This window comes from Oreochromis aureus, linkage group 20, assembly GCF_013358895.1.
Source record: "Oreochromis aureus strain Israel breed Guangdong linkage group 20, ZZ_aureus, whole genome shotgun sequence".
NCBI classification, from domain to species: Eukaryota; Metazoa; Chordata; class Actinopteri; order Cichliformes; family Cichlidae; genus Oreochromis; species Oreochromis aureus.
The window spans coordinates 28,311,293-28,332,140 of NC_052961.1; the positions used below are offsets into that span (position 1 = coordinate 28,311,293).

The 20,848-nt window shown below is 40.6% G+C and overlaps 1 protein-coding gene across 3 annotated transcripts; it reads left to right on the forward strand.

The window, feature by feature from the left end:
• Positions 1-208: 208 nt before the first annotated feature.
• Positions 209-20,560, forward strand: dennd2c (DENN/MADD domain containing 2C). 3 transcript variants are annotated; one of them, XM_031736126.2, is made up of 20 exons: positions 209-584; positions 3,571-4,247; positions 4,347-4,662; positions 6,545-6,657; positions 7,191-7,270; positions 7,448-7,600; positions 8,567-8,645; positions 8,886-8,933; positions 9,484-9,668; positions 10,084-10,193; positions 10,823-10,892; positions 12,111-12,188; positions 12,590-12,730; positions 13,725-13,873; positions 16,952-17,129; positions 17,349-17,390; positions 18,054-18,162; positions 18,569-18,811; positions 19,634-19,720; positions 19,796-20,560. In XM_031736126.2, the coding sequence occupies exons 2-20, from the start codon at positions 3,773-3,775 to the stop codon at positions 19,825-19,827; spliced, it is 2,688 nt and encodes an 895-aa protein (XP_031591986.1). In that variant the 5' UTR covers positions 209-584; positions 3,571-3,772; the 3' UTR covers positions 19,828-20,560. The 3 variants fall into 3 exon arrangements, with proteins under 3 accessions (XP_031591986.1, XP_031591984.1, XP_031591985.1); XM_031736124.2 differs by having other exon boundaries at positions 210-584; positions 3,571-4,662; XM_031736125.2 differs by having other exon boundaries at positions 213-584; positions 3,571-4,662; positions 8,889-8,933.
• Positions 20,561-20,848: the final 288 nt, after the last annotated feature.

The following is a 20,848-nucleotide window of genomic DNA, read 5'->3' on the forward strand; positions in this document are numbered from 1 at the left end:
GAATAACTGACTCCAGCAAACATACAATTGCAGTTGACTAAAATACATGTACCTTTACAATATTTACGTTTTATAAGGGACACATAAAAATACAAAATGGACAACATAAAAAATTGAACATACCAAAATAATTTTTTTTCACCCAGAAAGTTCGATGAACAGCTTATAAATTGGGGGAAACGACACTCTGTGAATCGTTATCGCTTTTACTTTGAAAGTTACAAGCGGAAATCGTATTTTTCAGGCTGACTTAACGCTAATTGTCCAAAGACAGGGCGAGGAGTGTTCTGCTTTAGCAGCTTTTTTCTCCTCTGTGGCCACTTTCTTTGTGGTTGTTGTTCATGCTGTGTTTAGATATTAGTATAAGCGGTACGTTTTTTCACCTCATAAAGTTTTGTTTTACTCATAAGTTAAGTTTACCAGTCTGTAGGCTGCTTCTTTTGAACAACGGTAGCATTTTTTTTTAACGTTATTGAGACCTTTCCAGATTGAACGATGAGACCGAGCACACTCGGATTTTATATGCGGTTTTTATTTTATCGCCGGGAAAACGAGGAAAGAACATGAGTCCTGCTTTTACTTTGGTAAGTAGTATGGCATCTATCATATCTACCCATCTTTGTCTTCTGTCTTCACACTTACTTCACAGCTTATCTGCCACTTTCTTTAAGAAAACGCTAGCTAAAAATTTCAATTTCATCGTTAGCTAATAGCTGGGCGTAAAATTTATAGCTCTCCCACACTTTTCCAATCCTTGTGCTTTCTTCATATGGTGAGAAGTCAACACCAAACGCCACTGAAACTATGGCAAGTTTAAACTGGCAGTATTACCTATAGCTATAATCACGTTTTAATGTCAGTATCAATACTTTTTCTGGTTCAGTAAATCCCTTTCTTCAACTCGGCATGCATCCAGTAAATTATTTTTATTATTTTTCTTCTTTTCGTTTATTACACTGTTCGATTTCACTGGTGACTAAAACGTTATGCCTGTATTGCTGTTCCAGCCGGCGGTTTAACAGGTTTCACTATAACGAGTCCGTTAAGTTTCCAAGTTTCAGTTCTTTGCAAGGGCGGGGTGACATTTTTTTAATTATTTATTTGTTTTTACAGGTTTTTAAAAAAAAAAAAAAAAAAACATGAGCCTAGTTTCCTTTCACTCAGTCCGCATGCATTCCAGCTAATCTGCAGTTTATCTCTGTTTATCTGGACATAGTAACCATTCATAACAGAAAATATGGAGGCAATTCAGGTCACAGAGCTCCCAAAGGTCTCTGTACATAAAGGCTGTAAAATGCTTTATGAAAATCATTTGTCTGTTTTGCAACAGATGTAGGAAAATCAACTTGGTTAATTGATAACTGACAAGAGAAAGCCTCTTTGATATTAATATGCCACTCAAGGTGTTATCACTGTGGTATTGTGAAGTAATGATGTTTGGATTGTTTATCTGCCTCAGTCTGTGTTTATGAGAGGATCTGGACTGTTTCGGCACAACTAGCAGCAACAACTTGACACAAAACACCTCATGAAAGCTGTTTGTCTGTCACTCCCTCACTGGAGATGTGGAAATGAACGCCTCTGTGCCCTGCTGACTGCTGAAGGATCAGTCGTTTTAAGGCACTTTATCTTGCTCTGTCCTTTTATGTTGGCGTAAAGCAAACCTGCATTTTTCTTTTATTATACTCCCGACTGCCACTGCTGGTGATAAACTACAGTTGTACAATACCTCACCTCCAACATGTCATGTCATGCCACACGTCTCTGCAGGGCGTGTTGTGGCGGTTTTGAAGCTGCAATTAGGTTCAATTTAGTTGCCAACTGATGACTGGGTTCTCCAAGCTTTGTGTGTCCCCTGTCTAGTTTCTACATGGATGACTCAGTGAGTTTCACTAAAATAATGCCGGGATGCCACTCTGTAGAGCTGAATGCCTCATTAAAATGTTTATTTTGACTTTCCCCCTGGCTTTGCTACACAACAATGTACAGTTCACTGCTTCGGGAGTAATATTTGATTTTAACTGAATACCATGGAAAAGAGGGAAGCTCCCATTTTGATATGTTTCACAGTGTTACTGTAAGTGGCCAGTGGCTGATATATTTCTGGATTTCTTGTATTTCCAAGTCAATGTTTGAATATAGATGATCTAAACATAGCTTAAACCTGTGGTTGGGTGCAAATCTTTCTGCACCATAATTATGGACACTGCTGATCCTTCTTCCTGCAGCTCAGGAAACGCAACTCATGTCTTCCTGTACTACATACCGCACACAGACGAATAAGTGCAAGTGGGTCAGTTCGGGAGCTGCATTGTCATTGCATGGTCTGGCTATGATGGAGCAGCATTCCACTACAAACATACGTTTGATTTGGGTCAAACGCAGACAAAGGCGTCATTTGCAAGACTGAGTGACTGTCCGACTGTCTGTAGCTGAATCTATTTACTGACCCTCCTCCTCTCCATCTGCAGGAATGCAGCTCATAGTCATCATGAACTATGCTGTGGAATTTTACCATGTCTCCCCTTCTTGATCCTCATGTGCAACGTGTCCAAATAGTTTGGTTCCAGCGAAGCAGGAGCAAGAGCCTTCAGCAACCATGTTGATGCCGGCTCAGGAGATATAAAACAGACTGAGTGCATTGCAAAACAATCACAGACATCAAATCTGTGCATGTTTGACAACATGTGATTTTTAGTTTAAAGTGCGTATAGCAAAGGCCTTAGTTATTTAGAACATGTTGTCTTATATCTTTTTATTTTTTGTGTCTGATAAATAGTTAAACCACGTGAGGAACGCCTAATCCAGAGCTCGACCACGTGTGGATAGGTGGGGTTAAAATGCTCCCCATCATCAATTGTCATTGGCTCTTTATGCAAGAAATGAGATTCATGTGTTTTTCCGTGTCTCAAACGCTTCTTGAAATCGCATAGACGCTCTTCCCCCACACCATTTAAAGACAGCCTTTCAAATGAGGTGCATTTGATTTGCTGTACGACAGGTGGCAGGTAACCTTTTCCAGTTACCATCTTTACTTTTTCTCTTTTTTTTTGACTAGGTTTACTTTTTAGAAACCAGCATTCACATGAGTATGCTCTTGCTGACCTCCTCCCTTTCCTTGCCTTCACCTTTGGATGCATGCTGTTTCAGAAGAAAGTTTTCCCTTGGGGTTTGTGTTTCTCTGGTCCTACAGTGTGCACTGTGCTCTTTGGATGTGTTTTAACCTCCTAAGACCCGGACTCTTCCACGGCATGCATTTTTAATTTCTCTTTGATATTTGGGCTGATTGGGGCCCGATGAATGTAAAAACAAAGAATTCCCAGAATTTTTTTTTTTTACCTTATTTTTGTTTTTAAGAAAAATAAGAGCCACATATGAGGATATTCGTTTAAAATTTTGATAGAACAGCAGCAGTATAATGTCCTCGTAAGTGGATATCAGGCCCATGTAGGGCAAAATTGAGTATTTTAGTCTAAATAACCCAAAATGTGATGTCCACATATGTGGACGCCAGGTCCTAGGAGGTTAATTGTACTGATGAGTAATTTTAGTCTGTTGTCTTCTTTTTAGGTTGTTTTATAAAATGAGACAAGAGGAAAACGATCCTCTGCCACCACACAAGAGATGAAGACAGAACGGAAGCAACAATAAACTTTGTCTCTTTTCATTTTGATGACAGTTTATGGATAATTATCAATAAGTACATTCTGTCCTTTGTGGGGAAATACTTGATACATTTACCTATGGAGGACTCGCGATGAGCTGACACAATATGCTGGCTCTAAGAGCGGAGCAGGCCAGACGTGGGGTCGGTGAGGTTGTGCTGCAGAATGAGGCTCCCACAGCCAAGCAAGGACGGCCACCATTGAGGATACCTTCTCACAAGCAAGTCATTAACATCAAGGAGAAGATCTCCCAGTGGGAAGGTCGCAGTCAGCAGAGCAGTGGCCATGACACTGGAGTGAAAGTACATCCTCCGACTGTATCTCGGACTCTGTCTGGAGATCTCCTAGGCAACGGTTGTCCGAACGAGAGCTGGAGAGGCGGTCTTCATGCAAAAGCCGACGTCTCAAAAAGAAAGAACTCAGAATTTGATTTTCAGGAATCCCCAGCACAGGCTGGACACAGTGTGGGTGGCAGGAAGTCAGAACCGGTGCGTAGTGGTTCCAGTGAATTATTAGCCACGTCGCCAGGAAATAAAACATTTTCAATGCAAATACTTGCATCTCCCAAAGTGGAGGCTACAGGTAAACGAATCATTACTGCCAACGGTGACCAAAAAATGGGTCGTATCTTGGATGCTGAAGTAGTTTTTAAACCTCTACCTCTGTCAACTGATGATTCAGAAGACAACATGCCTGCTGGTAACTTCTACACTTCCCGGGGTTTCTGGCGGAAGCTTGAGGGAAACAGACTGCTCTGGGAGAAAGGCAGAGGATCATCAGGTGAAGCTAACCCCCCTCCCAAACCTCAGCGGACATTCCAGTATCGGGGAACCAAGAACAGTAACAACACAGGGTACATGGTACAATGGGACAGAGGGTCCTCTCATAACAGTCACTCCAACACGAGAACCAGGAGGGTAGCTCAACCACCCAACTTCCCACCTCCTCCGTGTCCAGTTGCAAAGAGTGAAGGACTTTCAAGACATAAAAAGAACAGGTCAGTAAGTGCACAAAAAGAAAAGCAGAAATAATCAGAGTGTACTTGTTAAAAAGTAAAGTGGAATGGAACTGTTGCAGCACTTTCTTTGATATGAACTATAGTAGAAAGGTTTACTGAACAGTTACAGTATATTTAGAGCAGTTTTGGGGTGGGGAGGGTACTGTCAGAGTCTGATTGCTGGCTGGGGTCCTGGTGTGATGTCACATGATATCTGGCAGCATTGTCGTCTATTGTCTAGAAATGGCCTAGTTCCTGAGCAGCCATGGGTCCAGGGTCATCTTCGTCGGGCACACACACAGTCCCTCTTTCATTATTTTTAAGGCCGAGTAAAACAAGACTAAACTGTGTCACATGCTTATATTATCTGTAGTCCTGTGAAAACCATTGCTTTTGACACATAAAGAGCAAACATTTAATCCTTTTTCATACGGTACATACAGACAAAGATGGTAAAGAACAAGAGTGATCAATGGTTTCAACAAAATATAAAAATAAATAGATTTTACTTCTCTACAGATAAAGCAAGTACACCATTTGGCCCTAGAAACTAATATAACTTGCTGACGATTTGTTATCATGTAAAATACCTGAAGTTATGTGTGGCTTATCCTGCATGCACAATGTTTCAGTATTATTCAAATCTGACTTGGCCATTCCATCTGAAACTGGTGAAATCTCTGCTGTCTTCCTGAAAGTAGAACTACGCACTTTGACACCAGCATTTGAAATGATTACAATACCAGTCAACACTTTGGATGTGCTTACTTTTGACTGGTGCTGTACCTGCTGATCCTGTAATAGAATTTTTGTTTCTGAAGACCTTTTATTGCATCAAAGGCTCTACTGGCTGAATTTCCTGGATTGGCCAGTCATAGAAAACTGGCAGATGTTTATAATAAATGCAGTGTAAATTATCAATTATAGACTCAGGCATTTTGAAGACTTGAAAGAGGTTTTTAGACAGTGTATAATGGTAAAATATACTTGAGTAGAAAAGAGAACTTGATACTTGGGCCATATGTTGTTTTATTGAAGAGGTTCTAATTATTGGCTTCTAATCTGGATCCATTAATTCTAATTTCATACATTTGGCAGTGTTATGAATAACAGGGTATATTTATTGCTCTATTGTTGAAATATAAAGATACAAACATAGATAGGTGTAGGTGTCATTGATTGCAGTGCCTTTATCATTAGGTAGCCTTTCAAAGAAGGTTTGCTTGTAAATAAAAAGTTTTAATTGTTATTTTTTCACATGTAGGTAGAGAAAGTCTGTTTCCCCTCTGCAAGATTCACAGAGCACAGGACAGGATATGCATGGATCTATTTTTTTCATAGACTGTAAAACAGAGTTTCACAAACTACTAATTGTGCAATATTTTTGTTGTTATGTATTGTAGGCAATGTAATCAACCTTTTCGGTTTATGCCAGTAGCTTGATACGGAGTCTTGCTGTCATGTCTGCACACAGATAGCACAAGGCTTCTTGTTTGACATCTTCAGAGGAAGCTTTAATTTATGCTTGCACATTATGAAGTATCTGCACCTGGCCAGGTATTTTATCACATGAACTTTAGTAACATAGCAGTTTCAGTTTCTGCACTCAGCCAGACTGGCCATTTCCATATTTCTGTACTGTCTGTGACACAGAAAAACTGTTACCATATTGCAACTTCTCTATCATGTGCTCAGTCATTTCCTTCCATGATGATTATTTTCTCTCTCCCTGCGCTATCTCCATGTTGTGCTGGGTTTGATATCAACAAGGCATTTTGGTTGTGGGGAATTGGCTAAACATACAACAATAGAGTGAACAGTGTACTGGTTATCTTTAGGTCAACAGCCTTTCTCACTGCCATCACTTCTCTCCCTGTCACAGGAAGTCCTTTGAGTATGAGGATGCAGCACGTCTGACGGCAGAGCAAGGCCCTCGGGCAGATGATGCCCTTTACCATGCCTACTCTGATGACAATATTTACGAGGACATCGTCTGTAAGTCCCACTACCAATGTGCAGCTGATTTTGAGTGAACTTCCAGAGCTTCTGATTTATCTGGCTATTAGCACAAATACAAAGACAGCAAATCATAAAGACTCCTTGGTACCTGTCACTAGGTTGATGTAAATTTCAGTATTCTCAGTTTAGGATTTGGCTTATTGTCGTACAGCAGCTCAACTGATGAAGTTTCCTTTTCCTGATTTCCCACAGATTTCCTACAGTTACTGGAATTATTCCTTATGTTCAAGATGGGAAAACATGACTAGTGGGATCAGACATAACACCCATTCACAATATGTAGTGTCTGTAAATGTGGCCTAGCTGTTTGATACAAGTGTGTAATAATAGCTTTTGCATTGCAATGTCACAAATTCAGTATTTCACAGCACTTGGTAGATAGGTGCTACCATGCATTTTAAACAATTTGTTGTAGTTTCAGTGGATTTAGGCTGTCTCAGTTGCTTCTATGTCTTGAAGATGTCCAGGCATGCTGTCTAATCCTTCCCATCACTCTATTTTGCCCTCAGGTGATGTGACCAGAGATAACCCCTATGAGGATGTCAAGCTATCTCCCATGTGTCTCCCTATTGCAAGGCCTCTCCCAAAGGTAATGGATAATATTCCATGTATGTCCCCTTTTAATAGTGCAGGAGTATTTTTATTAGTTATGCATCAATGTAACAAATGTGTCAACCTGAGAAACAAAGGAAGAAGGAATTATTGCAGTTTGATACCAAGTAATTAGCTGAAACTGAGCATTAACTTGGTACTTCTTTTGTTCCAGTTGCCTTCTAAACCCCAAACATTGAACAGCTATGCTAGTAAAGTGGACAGGAAGATGTTCCAAGCTGTGCCCAAATCTTCAACCATTGCAGACACTCCCAAACCAGCTGCACCACGGCGTGGAAGCACTCAAAAAATACACAGGATGCCCCAGGTACATTTGCACATACCATTGAACTTTGATACTATGGCTGGCTGACAGCATTTTTTGTGCCCATTTGCATGTGTCCTGTGACTGACAGAGTGGAATATCTTCTGCTGAATGATGATTCATGTTTTACGTAGGACAGAAAAGGAGGCGGTTACTTGTTGAACAGGAAGAAGCTGATGCTGAAAGTAACAGATAGTGTTGGAGCAGTATGTGTAAACGCTTTGTGTAAATTCAGACAGGAGAGAAATACAAACATCTAACCCATGGCTGTGGAAAGGTTTTGGACAGGGACAGACTTTACTGACAAGGTAAAAGGGGAAAAAAGCATTTCTTTAAATATACTTATAAATAAAAGAGGTTATGGCTTAAAAAACCCAACGTGACCCAAGTTCCGTGAGTTTGAGCTAGTTTGGAAAAGCCAGTCATGTTGATTTTTAGGTGGTTTTTAGGAAGAGACCTTGTTTTCCATTATGTAACTTTTAAATAGTGTAAAATGAATATCTGAAACTGTAGTAATAATCAAACATTGAGTGAGTTGTGTATTCTTAAATATTTTAGACAAACAGCTTTAGGGAACTCTTTGAATATATTAAAAATGCACATTTAAATCTTGACAATAACACCGTTGTTATGTGTTGTTCTGCTTCAAAACAATGCTGTTATGGTTAGTGAAGCATGTTACTCGTCATTGCCATACGAGTTTGTTTCCTCAATTGGCAGCGCTTCTTTTAAAAACAAAGTTTAAGCTTCGTGCATGTGTTTTCACTATCAACCATCCAACTATGTTCTTTTAGGAAGAACAACAAGGGTATGGGTTTTAAAAAAAGAAGAAAAAAATGCTAAAAATCTGTAATATAATTATGTACTTAGTAGCTGTTAGTGGCTATATATCATAATTCCCTGTAATCAGGATTCTGCAATGGCTCTAAAATTATGGGGCTGACAAGCACCTGTGCTTCTACTACATAGTATGTCAACAAAATCGAGACTATCTTTGATGACAAGCGAGGGAGGAAGAGAGTGAAGAACCAAGGAGTCACCGTGCGAGGTGAGACACAAACACATAGTCGCAGATCCACATGTCACCCACATCAACACATCAAGATTAAGCTGAGCCTCTTGGTGGAAATACCCATCTTTTGATGATACACATAAGGCCAGTCGCAGTCGGCTATGAAATGAAATTATGAAACAAAGACTTGCTGTCTGCATCTGATTATGGCCTGTCAAGTTTTCCCCATTCCTCTGCTTCTCACTAATCTATCCCTCCTCCTCCAATTTATATAAGCAGAGGAGACCAGCGGGACTGAGAGCGACCCTGAGGACGGCACCAAAGGTATAACGAACGCACAGAATCTGTCACTTTATGCTAATTCTGGGTAAAGTTTACAGGTAGATAATTTTATATGGAGTAAATAGTATTAGTTCATAAAAATGAAAGTATAAATCCAGTGCTACGGTGAAAGGAAAAGATAAAAACATCATATACTGTATAGTGTTACAGTGTTAAATGGTCACACCAAACATCTCCAAAGTTTTAAATAAGCGATAATCCATTCATTAGAAAGATGCAGCTAAAACCGCTTGTTTCAGACAGTGAATGAAATAAGAGGTTGAACCAAGGCTCAGCATAAGATAAAAAGGATTCTTTATTTAGTGTGAATCATGCAAATCATGCAAAGCTGTAGTAGAGTCGAAGAATAAAAAAGCAGAGTTAGAAATTAGCATGATAGGTCATCCTTGAGCAGCCTTAAAGTAGTCAGTGTTATAGCTACAGTTTTACGTTGTATAGACATTAAGAAGACCTTTTATTGCTTCTCTGTGCTGGTTGGGATTTTTCCCAGGATAAACATGACTGTATTGTGTCACTGTGTGGTGTCAAACAGGCTCCAGGAGATCAGTTTACATCCAGTCTACATTGAAACGTCGACCAGGCTACCGCACCCTGGAGAGAGACCTGATCCAGATGCAGCAGCAGCAGCTTTTCCAGATCTTCGTGGTGGTGTCACTAAGAAAAAGCTCCCAAGAAAACACCTACTCCCCTGAAATTACACAACAGTTCCCCAAAATGGTTAGCAGTCTGCACAACTGTCCTTTGTTCATATTACATGAATTGATGTCATTTGTGACAATTTCACGGCTAAGTTGTAATCTTGTTTGGCGATATTAAGGGATTCTCATTGTACATAACAAAAAATCCTTTTGAGAATTTGAATAAGGGGAATTTCCCAGGCTGATATAAGCCTTCTTAGAAGGACTCTGTGTTTTTCACATTTGGGTATATATTTGCATTTTCTCCCTGGAATATGAAAGAATGATCTCTTTAGGTGCATTTGACCACATTCTTGAAACTATGTATGTTTGTTGATTTAAAAAAAAAAAAAGGAAAATATATATTTTTTTTAAATGATGATGCAATTAAATGATCTTATTGGATCTCTGGGAATCAACTTGCCCTTTACTAGCCTGGAGTTTTTCTCTTTCAGTTTGAGAAGTCGTCCCGGCTTTCCAAAGAAGCTGAGGATCAGCTGAAGGTGATCCCAAGGTTCTGCTTCCCTGATTCTCAGGACTGGAAACCTTCTGCACAGATGCCTAGGTCAGCTTAAACACAACAACAACGTTTTAACACCATGCCTGATGTATGCTGTGTCACAGCAAAGCTAAGCTAGTGATGTAATGGTAACATGAGACTATTATTTCTTCATCTTCCTTTTATTTCCTTTGTGTTGGAATCCTTTTGTTGACTTTGTATTGTTCAGCGTTCTTGTTTATGTCATGTTTATTACCCCATTTCCTCTTTTTCTATTAATATCTCCAGCTATTAGTTGTAACCCATAAATCGCTGTTGCAATAGCTTAAATTCCCCACAGGGATGATTAAAGTTTTGTCTGATCTAATTAAATCGGAGTGCTAAGGGAATTGGCTATGCATTTTGTGTCTATGTGCAGTTCATTGTTGTAATGAGGGTTATGCTCAGAACTTGCACTCCCTTGCTGCCTCTAAAATATGTATCTGTGCCAGTACAAACTACCGGACGACAAATATGTACATGTACATATTTTCTGTCTTTATTTAGTGTAGTGTTTTTCCTGTTTAATTAATTATAATGAATTATAATGAAAACATTCATATCAAGCCAGCTCTTTTCCCCACCAATTTGTATACAAGGAACATCATGGTTAAATTACCTCAGATAAATAGCATTTCCTGTGTTTGCGTTGACAGCGAGACGTTTTCCTTTGTCCTGACTGGAGAAGATGGCAGCCGCTGGTTTTGTTACTGCCGTAAGATCCTGGTGAGTATTTATGTGTTTTGATTAGTGTTTTAATCACTGACTCGTGTGTGTGTGTGTGTGTGTGTGTGTGTGTGTGTGTGTGTGTGTGTGTGTGTGTGTGTGTGTGTGTGTGTGTGTGAGAGTGTGTGTGTGTGAGAGTGTGTGTGTGTGAGAGTGTGTGTGTGTGAGAGAGTGTGTGTGTGAGAGAGTGTGTGAGTGAGATGATATGGCAGCCTGCCCTGTGCTTACTCAATATCTCTTAGGAGATGTGAGTCACAGACCATAAACCACTTCTGTATTAATGACAGAGAGCAAGAAGAATTTCATCATGTTCCCTTTTCCTCAGTCTGAGAAAGGTTCAGTTTTGTATGTTGAAATTATGACAAGTGTTGTGCTTTTTTTTTTGCTTCTTTTTTTTTTTACTGTTAAAGTACTGCGGTTGTCTTGTTAAGATGTCTGCGTTAAAACTTTGTTGTTGGGTAGTACAGACAGATCTAGGCCACATCTAATGTGGAGAGTTTTACATTTTGTTTTCCTCAACTCGCACAACTTAGAGAGCCCTTTTCAGTTTGCTGTTTCTCCAGACGCTGCTTCAGATACTGTGTCATTAACATCTATTTCAATTTCACTTCATTAACCTGCAGGTTATTTTCTTGATTAATCCAGTAATTGTGTTTGTAACATGGCGGAAACCATTGCAAAGTGTCTGCTGTAAATCCCCAAAGCATAAAATTCTGTGCTCAGATTACTTGTGGCGCCCAGCTTTCCTGCACTTAGAAATCTTCAATTTGCAGTTAGAGAATAGCTTCATATGACTGCTTTTCATAACAACAAAACAGTCCAGTCACGATTACAAAGAATCTCTATAGGATTTAATCCATCTTACACCAAGTGATCATCTCATGGGTCATTTTTATGGCCTATATTCTGTGGATTGTGATGGATCCTGATCCAGATGAGCTTTGTGTCATTGACATTCTACTTAAATTTTATTGTGCAAGCACAGTTTTTACAGATTTTTCAGTTTTTTTATAGTTTCAACATTGGATGTTACATCTAATGAAGAGGACATGGGGAAAAAACTGATTGCCACTATCAAAAACATGGATAGAGACTTAAAGACTTTTAGGATTTTCTACTCCTGCCATTTTAGAGAGTGAGAGAGATATGCCATGTTTACTGGTGTTGTAATGACATCCCTGTTTCTTCCTTTTTAATATTTGAAACTGTCTCTTTAAGCCCAGTGGAAAGGGGAAGAGACTTCCTGAGGTGCACTGTATGGTCAGCAAGCTGGGCTGTTTCAATCTTTTTGCAAAGGTAAAGACACAACACATGTGCACACATATTTCTGCTGATAGAACTTTTTACTGCGAGATGAAAAGAGCTGGATCGACTATAGTTTAGTGCTAATCCCCTGAAGATTGTGAAACCCACTGCCTTAAAACTGCATGTTTAAGGATAGGATGAGGGTGCACTAGAAGATAATCCTGAGGAGTCATTGGGTGTGGGTTTTTTTCCCAAAAAGAAATCGTATGAATGTAACTGTGTCGCATCCATCCTTCAGCTGGCCTGAGGGAAATTAACAACCAGTAGTGTGCTCTGAAGGAAAACCCCATCTGCATGCAAAGCTATATCTGGCTTCTGTTTTATTGTCAAGATTTTATTCAAAAGTAGTTTCTTCCAGAGTTAAAATGATTGATCTGGCTTTGTCTGACCAGATTCTGGAAGAGGTGGAGAGGCGCAGAGAAATATCTCCGGCTCTCGTGTACCCTTTTATGCGTACTGTGATGGAAGCTCCTTTTCCAGCCCCTGGACGCACAGTTACCGTTAAGAGCTTCCTCCCAGGCGCTGGGAGTGAGGTAAGCCTGAAACCAAAAGAGGAAATGTTAATTAGTAGTTTTGTTCCTTCTAGCCACTCCCTTCTGCAAACTCAGAATGACTCAAAATTTTAGGGCACTTGTGAAAACAATAGTGCTCGCTATCTCAGCCATGCTGGAACATCTATGTGTGTTTTTAAACACTGACAGTAAACTGTTTGATCACTGCTGTTTTACAGAGTCAAAATATGCAAAGTAATGATCCTTCCCAGTAAAACTCAGGAAGTGTGGCAAAGTCAAAGCCTTACATTTGAAAGTCCCAGATTTAAAACCTATATCTAAAGTCCCCAGCTATCATTTGACCATTGACTATAACCTCTCAAAATTCAAGAGCTCAGCATCATATTCAGTCCATTTCAACACTGTTTTACTTGTATAGCAAAATCATAACAGTTGCCTCAATGTGCTTTATAGTGTAAGGTGAAGATCCTACAATAATGGAGAAAAAACCCCAATAATGATATTACCCCCTGTGAGCAAGCATCTGGCAACAGTGGGAAGAAAAAAAAAACCCCTTTTAACAGGAAGAAACCTCAGGCAGAACGTGGCTCAGGGTGGGGCGGCCATCTGCCGTGACCAGTTGGGGATGAGGGGAGAGAGTCAGGACAAAAAACACACCTATCTCCCCAGGTGCTTTTTATGTTTTTGTTTGGCATACCCACATGGAAAAACTTATATCGGAAGAATTACAAGGCTGAAATGTACATATCAGATTTCATTCTTTAAAAAAAGAAAAACAACCTCTAGTTTCTGGAATTATGTTTATTTGACATGTGGCCAGAACAGAACAAAACCCCTGGCTCTAATCATTCACAAGTCTCCGGTGATCTGGCGGATAGTTAAAAGGTCGAACAACATTAACATGGATATCCAGCATCCTAAAAAGCTTAGTTTTGCATAAACGTTTCAGCCATTCAGACACACTGTCAACAACTACAAGTTATATTTAGCCTGACTTTGTGTGCTCTCTTGCAAGGAACTGACTTTATGCCGACCTGTGGACTCCAGACTGGAGCATGTGGACTTTGACAGTCTGCTGGAATGTCTCAGTGTCGCAAAACTCCTGCAGGTTTTCGCCTCCCTTCTGCTCGAGAGGAGGGTCATCTTTGTCGCTGACAAACTCAGGTATGATGTAGTACCACGCATCTCACAGCAGGACCAGTCAGACATTGATGGCTGTAATGCCTTTGTAAGGTTGCAGTGTTACGTCAAACTTGCAACAGTTCCTGTTAAAGCTGAGCATCTGTTTCAACAGTTGAGAGCATTAGGTCATACGGGATGTAACACAGATTTCTGTCCAACATTGGTTTGGCCTTTGTTCACACAAAGTAGTTCGTATGATGCCCGGATCATGCCTGATCCACTCTAGTTTGTTTGACTAGTGTGATCAGGCTGACATGGAGGCTCCTTTTAACATCATTTGTATCCTTGCAGGATAACTAAAAATTACTACATACACAAAACAGCTCAAAACAAGTCACACTGAATCAATTGTGAGAAATGTTTGACAAAGAATTCTCAGATGCTGCATTTAGAGAGCTCTTTTGGTGGAAAAGAGACAAACTGAAAACTAATCAGGGCTGCAACTTATACCATACCTATGACTGGTATGTGTACAACCTTAGTGCAGAGTTATATTACTGCACCAATGTGTTTCTTTGATCCAGTTACCATAACTCACTTTTACTGTGACTAAATAACCAAATAGTAATATAGAAATGCTAACACTGGGTACAAATAACACATTGCACATGGTGAAATTAACTGTGTTTTACGTCATTCAAGTAACATCTGTGAGCTGCTTGTTACACTGAGCTTAAAAAATAGAGACTGCCACATTAGAGAAAGTGACACAGTCTGAAATCAATTAAGAAAAATCAAAAGATCACATACACTAAATGACTAATTAAAAGGTTCTAATAGCATGGCAAGCAATTACTGCAGTGCTCTAAAAGTGACTGATGGTAATTAGAAAGTTATTAAATGTAGATGGTGAGTAAATGTCCATGAAAAATTAAAAAAAAAAAATTTCAATAGAATAGAATGCCCTTATTGTCACTATACAGTTGTACAATGAGATACAGAGCATCTCCTACTCAGTGCAAACATGCTGGGGGGGGGTACAGTTCTGAAAAGTAATATGTAATAAATAGTGTTGTGTATATACAGTTGGGTTATTGCACATAGAATTGGTATTGCACAGTGGTGGTCCATAGAGGAAGTGGGAAGTGGGGGGCTGTGTTATCGGTGCATGTGTGAGTTCAGGGTGGTTATCGCTTTGGGGAAGAAACTGTTTTTGAGTCTGTGGGTTTTTGTGCTGATGCACCTGTAGCGTTTTCCTGAGGGAAGCAGGCTGAACATGTTGAAACCAGGGTGGGAGCTGTCCTTGATAATGTTTGCTGCTCTGCTGAGGCAGCGGGAGGAATAAATGCCCATCAGGGAGGGGAGAGGGCAGCCGATGATCTTTTGTGCTGTCTTGACCACACTCTGAAGCCTCACTCTATCCGCCTTGGTGCAGCTGCCGTACCATACCGTGATGCAGTAGGTTAGCAGGCTCTCAATGGACGAGCGGTAGAAGGTCAGCAGCAGGTTGGAGTTCAGCTTGTACTTCCTGAGGACTCTCAGGAAGTGCAGCCGCTGTTGGGCCTTCTTGACGACCGCTGAGATGTTGTCTGTCCAGGAGATGTCAGCAGAGATGAGGACACCAAGGAACCGGAAGGTGTGGACCCTCTCCACACACTCCCCCATTGATGTAAAGGGGGGCTAAGTCAGTGCGGTGTCTCCTGAAGTCAACAATGAGCTCTTTGGTTTTCTTAGTGTTCAGTGTCAGGTTGTTTTCTGAACACCAGGCTGCCAGCTTCAGGACTTCCTCTCTGTAGGCTGCCTCGTCTCCCTTCGAGATGAGTCCGACTACCGTGGTGTCATCAGCAAACTTGATGATGAGAGTGTTGTTGTGGGTCGAACTGCAGTCGTGGGTGTAGAGAGAATACAGGAGGGGCTCAGCACACAGCCCGTGGGGAGCCGGTGCTCAGTGTGCAGTGGAGGAGAGATGAGGGCCGAGTCTTACAGTCTGGGGCGGTTTGTGAGAAAGTCCTTTATCCAGGCACATGTGAGAGGAGGGAGGCCAAGAGTGACCAGTTTGGTGATGAGGATGTCCGGGATGATTGTATTAAAGGCTGAGCTGTAGTCCACGAAGAGCATTCGGACGTAGCTCTGCCGCTGCTCTAGGTGACTCAGCACAGCGTGGAGGGCTGTGGCGATGGCGTCTTCTGTAGATCTGTTTGCGCGGTATGCAAACTGGTGGGGGTCGAATTCTGGGGGGAGGTAATCCTTGATGTGCTGAAGGACTAGTCTCTCAAAGCATTTCATGATTACGGGTTGAGGGCCACAGGGTGGTAATCATTCAGGCTGGAGATGGGAGACTTCTTCGGCACTGGGATGATTGTGGCTGATTTTAGACAGGATGGGATGGCTGCCTGATCCAGTGAGAGGTTGAAGAGTCTGGTGAAGATGAGGGTGAGCTGGTGTGCGCATGCTCTTAGTACCTTGCCAGGTACTCCGTCTGGACCGGCCGCCTTCCTGGGGTTCACTGCTAGGAGCACACGTCTGACATCGTGCTCCGTTACAGTGAGTGGAGCGGTGCAGGAACCAGGTGAGGGTGAGGATGAGGATGGGAGCAGGGCTGAGGCAGAGCTGAGGCTTTATTTGAAACTTGGCTTTTTGCTAAGATCAGCTGAAAATGTGTGTGGGCTGGTAAATTAGCGATTCACCTTTTAAAGATTGAATATCTTAGTGTGGCTACAGAACAGCCATGCTTGGAATAAAAAGGGTCTTTGGCAAAACCATGACAACAAAATGTTAGCTGTAGAAGTTGAGCAACCAGATGAAAGCGGAGGAGGATTTTCACAGCACGCATGCAACTTTCAGTAAAGGGACAAGGCGTGTCAGCAGGAGTAGTAGTAACTGCTGAACTAAGAGGATTAACATAGATCAGTTGCATTTTGAGAGAATCCTTTGATACTTAAGGCGTTTTGCTGAAAGCTCTTACAGTTCATTGTGAATGTTTGGTGGAAAATAATACATGTGGCCATCCTCTATCTTTAGGGAGCCATGATTGATATCTCAGTGTCATATGATCTGTGTGGGAACTGCATGAATAGTGTTTTGTTAAACCTCATCTCTCATCTAATCTCTTCACTGCAGTGTGCTGTCACGCTGCGGCCATGCAGCCTTGGCGCTGCTCTACCCGTTTACTTGGCAGCACACCTTCGTGCCTGTGTTACCAGCCAGCATGCTGGACATCAGCTGTTCCCCCACCCCATTCCTCATTGGGGTGCTGGCACCCTGCCTGCCACAGGTGCTGGAGCTTCCCATTGAAGAGGTCTGTAAAAATAATTTTGAAATAATTAGAGGTTTAAAAAGACAGTCCTGTCTGTGTAATGGTTTAATAGCTGTATATTCACTTCACACATGCTGTTGCTTCCACTGTGCAGCAGCACACTGTAACTCAGACTCACTGGACCTTTATATAACTCTTATTACAAAATTGTCAAGTCTTACAGTTAGTAACTGTCAATTCTTCTTCTTGCTGTCTTCCCAGGTGCTCATAGTGGATCTGTGTGCAAACAAGTTTGTCATTCAGGTGTGTACACACAACGTATAATGGGAATGATAGGTGTGGTCTCAGTCAAAAAGATGGCTTTGCCTACACTTGTCCCTTGGTGGCATGCTGAATATTTTGAGAGTGACAAACTACATGGGATGTAAGCCCAGAGCATAGTCCTGTCACAATCAAAACATTAAGGCTGATTCAGTGCTGCAATTTTGTCAGTTAACAGTAAGTCTTTTCAGTCATTGATAGACTTTTGTGTGGCTGTGCTCATTATATTAGTATACACATAATGAGTAATTCTAGAAACATCCCTCCATTCAGTTTGAATTTATGAATAAAGGGCTAAAAAATCTTTGACTTTCACAGTGTGGGCTGGAGGCATTCTGCTCCTTTGGCCTATTGCATTCTTGCACATTAAACAGTAAATGGCTACATTTCCCAGTACAGAGTGCCTTTAAAGTTTAACACTGGGTCTTGAGTTTTAAATCTGGTGTATAAAAAAACAATCTGATCAAAGCACCAAATATGATTATTTTGTAAATTTGTCACGGTAAAAATGGAAAACACGAGTGACATTTGATGTTTTTATATTGAGGCTACTATAGATATTAACTGTGAGACAATATGACGGATTAAATGCGTGGTTAGAAACTGCATCATGTGATTGCTGTTGACCCTTGTGATGTGTGACAGCTGGGCGATGAGGACTGCATTCTGCCCAGTAAACTGCAGGCGGCGCTGCAGCAGATCCTGGAGGAGAGGGAAGATATTCTAAGAGAAGAAAATGGAAACACGTGTGGAGGTTGGTGGAACAGACACGAAGAACACAAGATTTATCTACAAAACAGTCTCTGTATCACAAGATGAAGTTCCATTTTTAAAGTGACGATGAGAAGAATATTTGCTGGCATCAGTTTTCATCATAGCACTATCAGCGTGTCCTTTTGTTCAGCCAGCTAAATCTGGCTGTGCAGAAATGAGCTGCAAATGTCAGCAGCACAGCAGGCCAAAACTACTGCAGATCAATGCACATTCTGTTTTCTGCTCATTAGTTCCAATTGTGTGATTACAAATCTATAACCAGATCTGTGTTGATGACCCCTTGTTGTTGTTCTTTTTTTTTTTTTTCATGTAATCATAGGCTTTTAGCATTTCGTTAAGTACTAACCTTACTGCTGTGCTAACATTTTCCTTATTTAATCATTCAGACCAGCAAATTGATTTGAGCTCCTTGGTGTCGGAGGCGTTTGTGCGATTGTTCGTGGAGCTAGTGGGACACTATCCTCTCCACATGGTCGAGTCCCCCAATGGCAACAAGGAGCTCCAGCGGGACAGTTTCCGCAAATCTCATCCCTCTCGGGGAGTCCGCCAGTTCCTGCAGCTCTTCATGGACACCCAGATGTTTGCCGGTTTCATTCAGGACAAGGAGCTGCGCAAGGGAGGAGGAAGAGGTCATTTTTTTTTATATGTTATATTTTTTCTGTTTGGGAATATTTTGTTTCCAGGCACTGTTAGAGTTCTGAAAAAAATAGGTCAAACTAAATCATGAGGCAGCAGGAAACACTCATGCCAGCTGGAACTGTGCTCGATTTAGATTTCATTGCTTCGGAGGCTTTACCTTTTAACATAATAACTGCAGAGCTGTGCCAATAAACAGCAAAATACAAAAGCAAAACAGAAGTTAGAATTCATCCAGCTACACTGTGAAACGTAGCCAGCGTTGTACATCTTGGTGGTACAGATGAATGTGAAGAATATAAAGCATCATCCTGCAAGATGTTGCATAAAAGTTCAAATAAACAAGTCAGATGTTTCCACATAACCGGTAAATGGATAAATAGCAGTGTTGAATCATATTAAAGCAGACATATGCATTAAATTAAATGAGTCACAACAAGCGAGCCTAAAACTGAGTGAAAACAATTTTCCCTGCATGCAAGCACTAGGGGCTGGGCGTATAAACGGACAAAAAGTATGCATAAGCCTTTTCCCACTCAATGCTATTTATAAAGATGTGCAGACCACACACATAAATTCAAATAGTGCATACGCACGTTTGATACGGTCTAAGTGAAAAATAAGGTGAGACAAACTTTGATGCTGCGTGTAAAAGAGACCGTGAGTATGTACATCTTTATCAGTGTGATGGAAATAATGCACTTTTCTGCCTGTGTTTCCACATTTTTAGACATCTGGTCTGTGCTAATGAGCTGTAGCATGTGAAGACTGTCTAATCCTTTTTTTCTGCTCCTGCCTTTCCATCTTTCCCACAGGTCTCTTTGAAACCAGAGTGGCCGAGTATCTGGATTCACACCCTGAGCCTGAGCCAAGTGGTGTGAACAAATTTCTTAAAGGACTGGGTAAGTGTCACTTTGTTAAATGTTCATTTTAAAAGGTTAGTGTTCATCACTTAATTGTTCCTCTTCTGCTTTTAGGAAACAAGATGAAGCTCCTGCAAATTAAATGAAAAAAAAAGGCCAACATCTCTGTAAAAGCAAGACTTTGTGATTAAAAACAGAACTCTTGTTGCTCCTGGTCTGAGAAATGACCGTGCCTGTGAAAGAGTCTTCTGTCAGAGGGTGAAAGGGACAAAGAAGACTTGATGTGGAGGAGCAGACTCATGTTATAACCATGAACTCAAGTTTGAGACCAGTCCATTTCTTACTGGGAGAAAACTGGAAAAGTGTGTCTGGAATATTGTTTTGTTTTTTAAATTTTACAAATTCTTTTGAGGACCTTAGAATCGACTGTTGTATCTTTGAGCGTGTGGTTATAACCACTATGTCCATTTACACAGAAACTTGTTTACTTGGAACTCTACTAACATTTGAATCGCATCAATCTTGCATTTCAATCAAGTACTTTACATTTTCAGTTTGTGTGCATGGATCCAGCCTGGTGGGTCTTTTGTTTCTCATACTTGCGTGTAAATAACATTCTCATTGTTGCATTCCTGTCACTTGGATGCTGTGTCTCTGTTGTTCCTTCATTTTGGGATTAATATCTCTAAGAGAACATCTCCGTTTTTCTAGGTTCAAACTCAGTCTGATCAATTGGTCGTTATACTTTTTTTTTATTCTTGGTTTTCATTCTGTTTACTGGAATTGTAAATATATTTTGACATTTTGCACATGTTCAGAACAAGTGTACAGTATTTGGAATATTTTTGTATTAAAGCATGACTTATCATACTTTTTAAATATAAGCTTCAAAGACTGTTTACTGCTCAGTTGTTTATTATACACAAAGCTTTGGGTTCTATCTTAACCCTCTATAACGGACCACTTTCAAGCCATTATTTTTCTTTATTTTTTTTTATCTTAACATAGGTTGTCTGCTTCAAAATGTGAGTATAGTGAGATTATTTTTAGTTTATGTAGGTTATTCAAATAGATCAGGAAGGGAAAAAAGCAGGATGTGATTGGTTGATGTGAAATAACAAAATGCCCTGTTTATACAGGAAAAGACTATTTACATATGGAAATTGT

Coding starts and splice junctions, on each gene's coding strand:
- dennd2c (XM_031736124.2), top strand. CDS start 3,773: ATGCTGGCTCTAAGAGCGGAGCAGGCCAGACGTGGGGTCGGTGAGGTT. Junction 12,189..12,589: donor GTTTCAATCTTTTTGCAAAG/GTAAAGACACAA, acceptor TTGTCTGACCAG/ATTCTGGAAGAGGTGGAGAG. Junction 18,812..19,633: donor GCGCAAGGGAGGAGGAAGAG/GTCATTTTTTTT, acceptor TCTTTCCCACAG/GTCTCTTTGAAACCAGAGTG.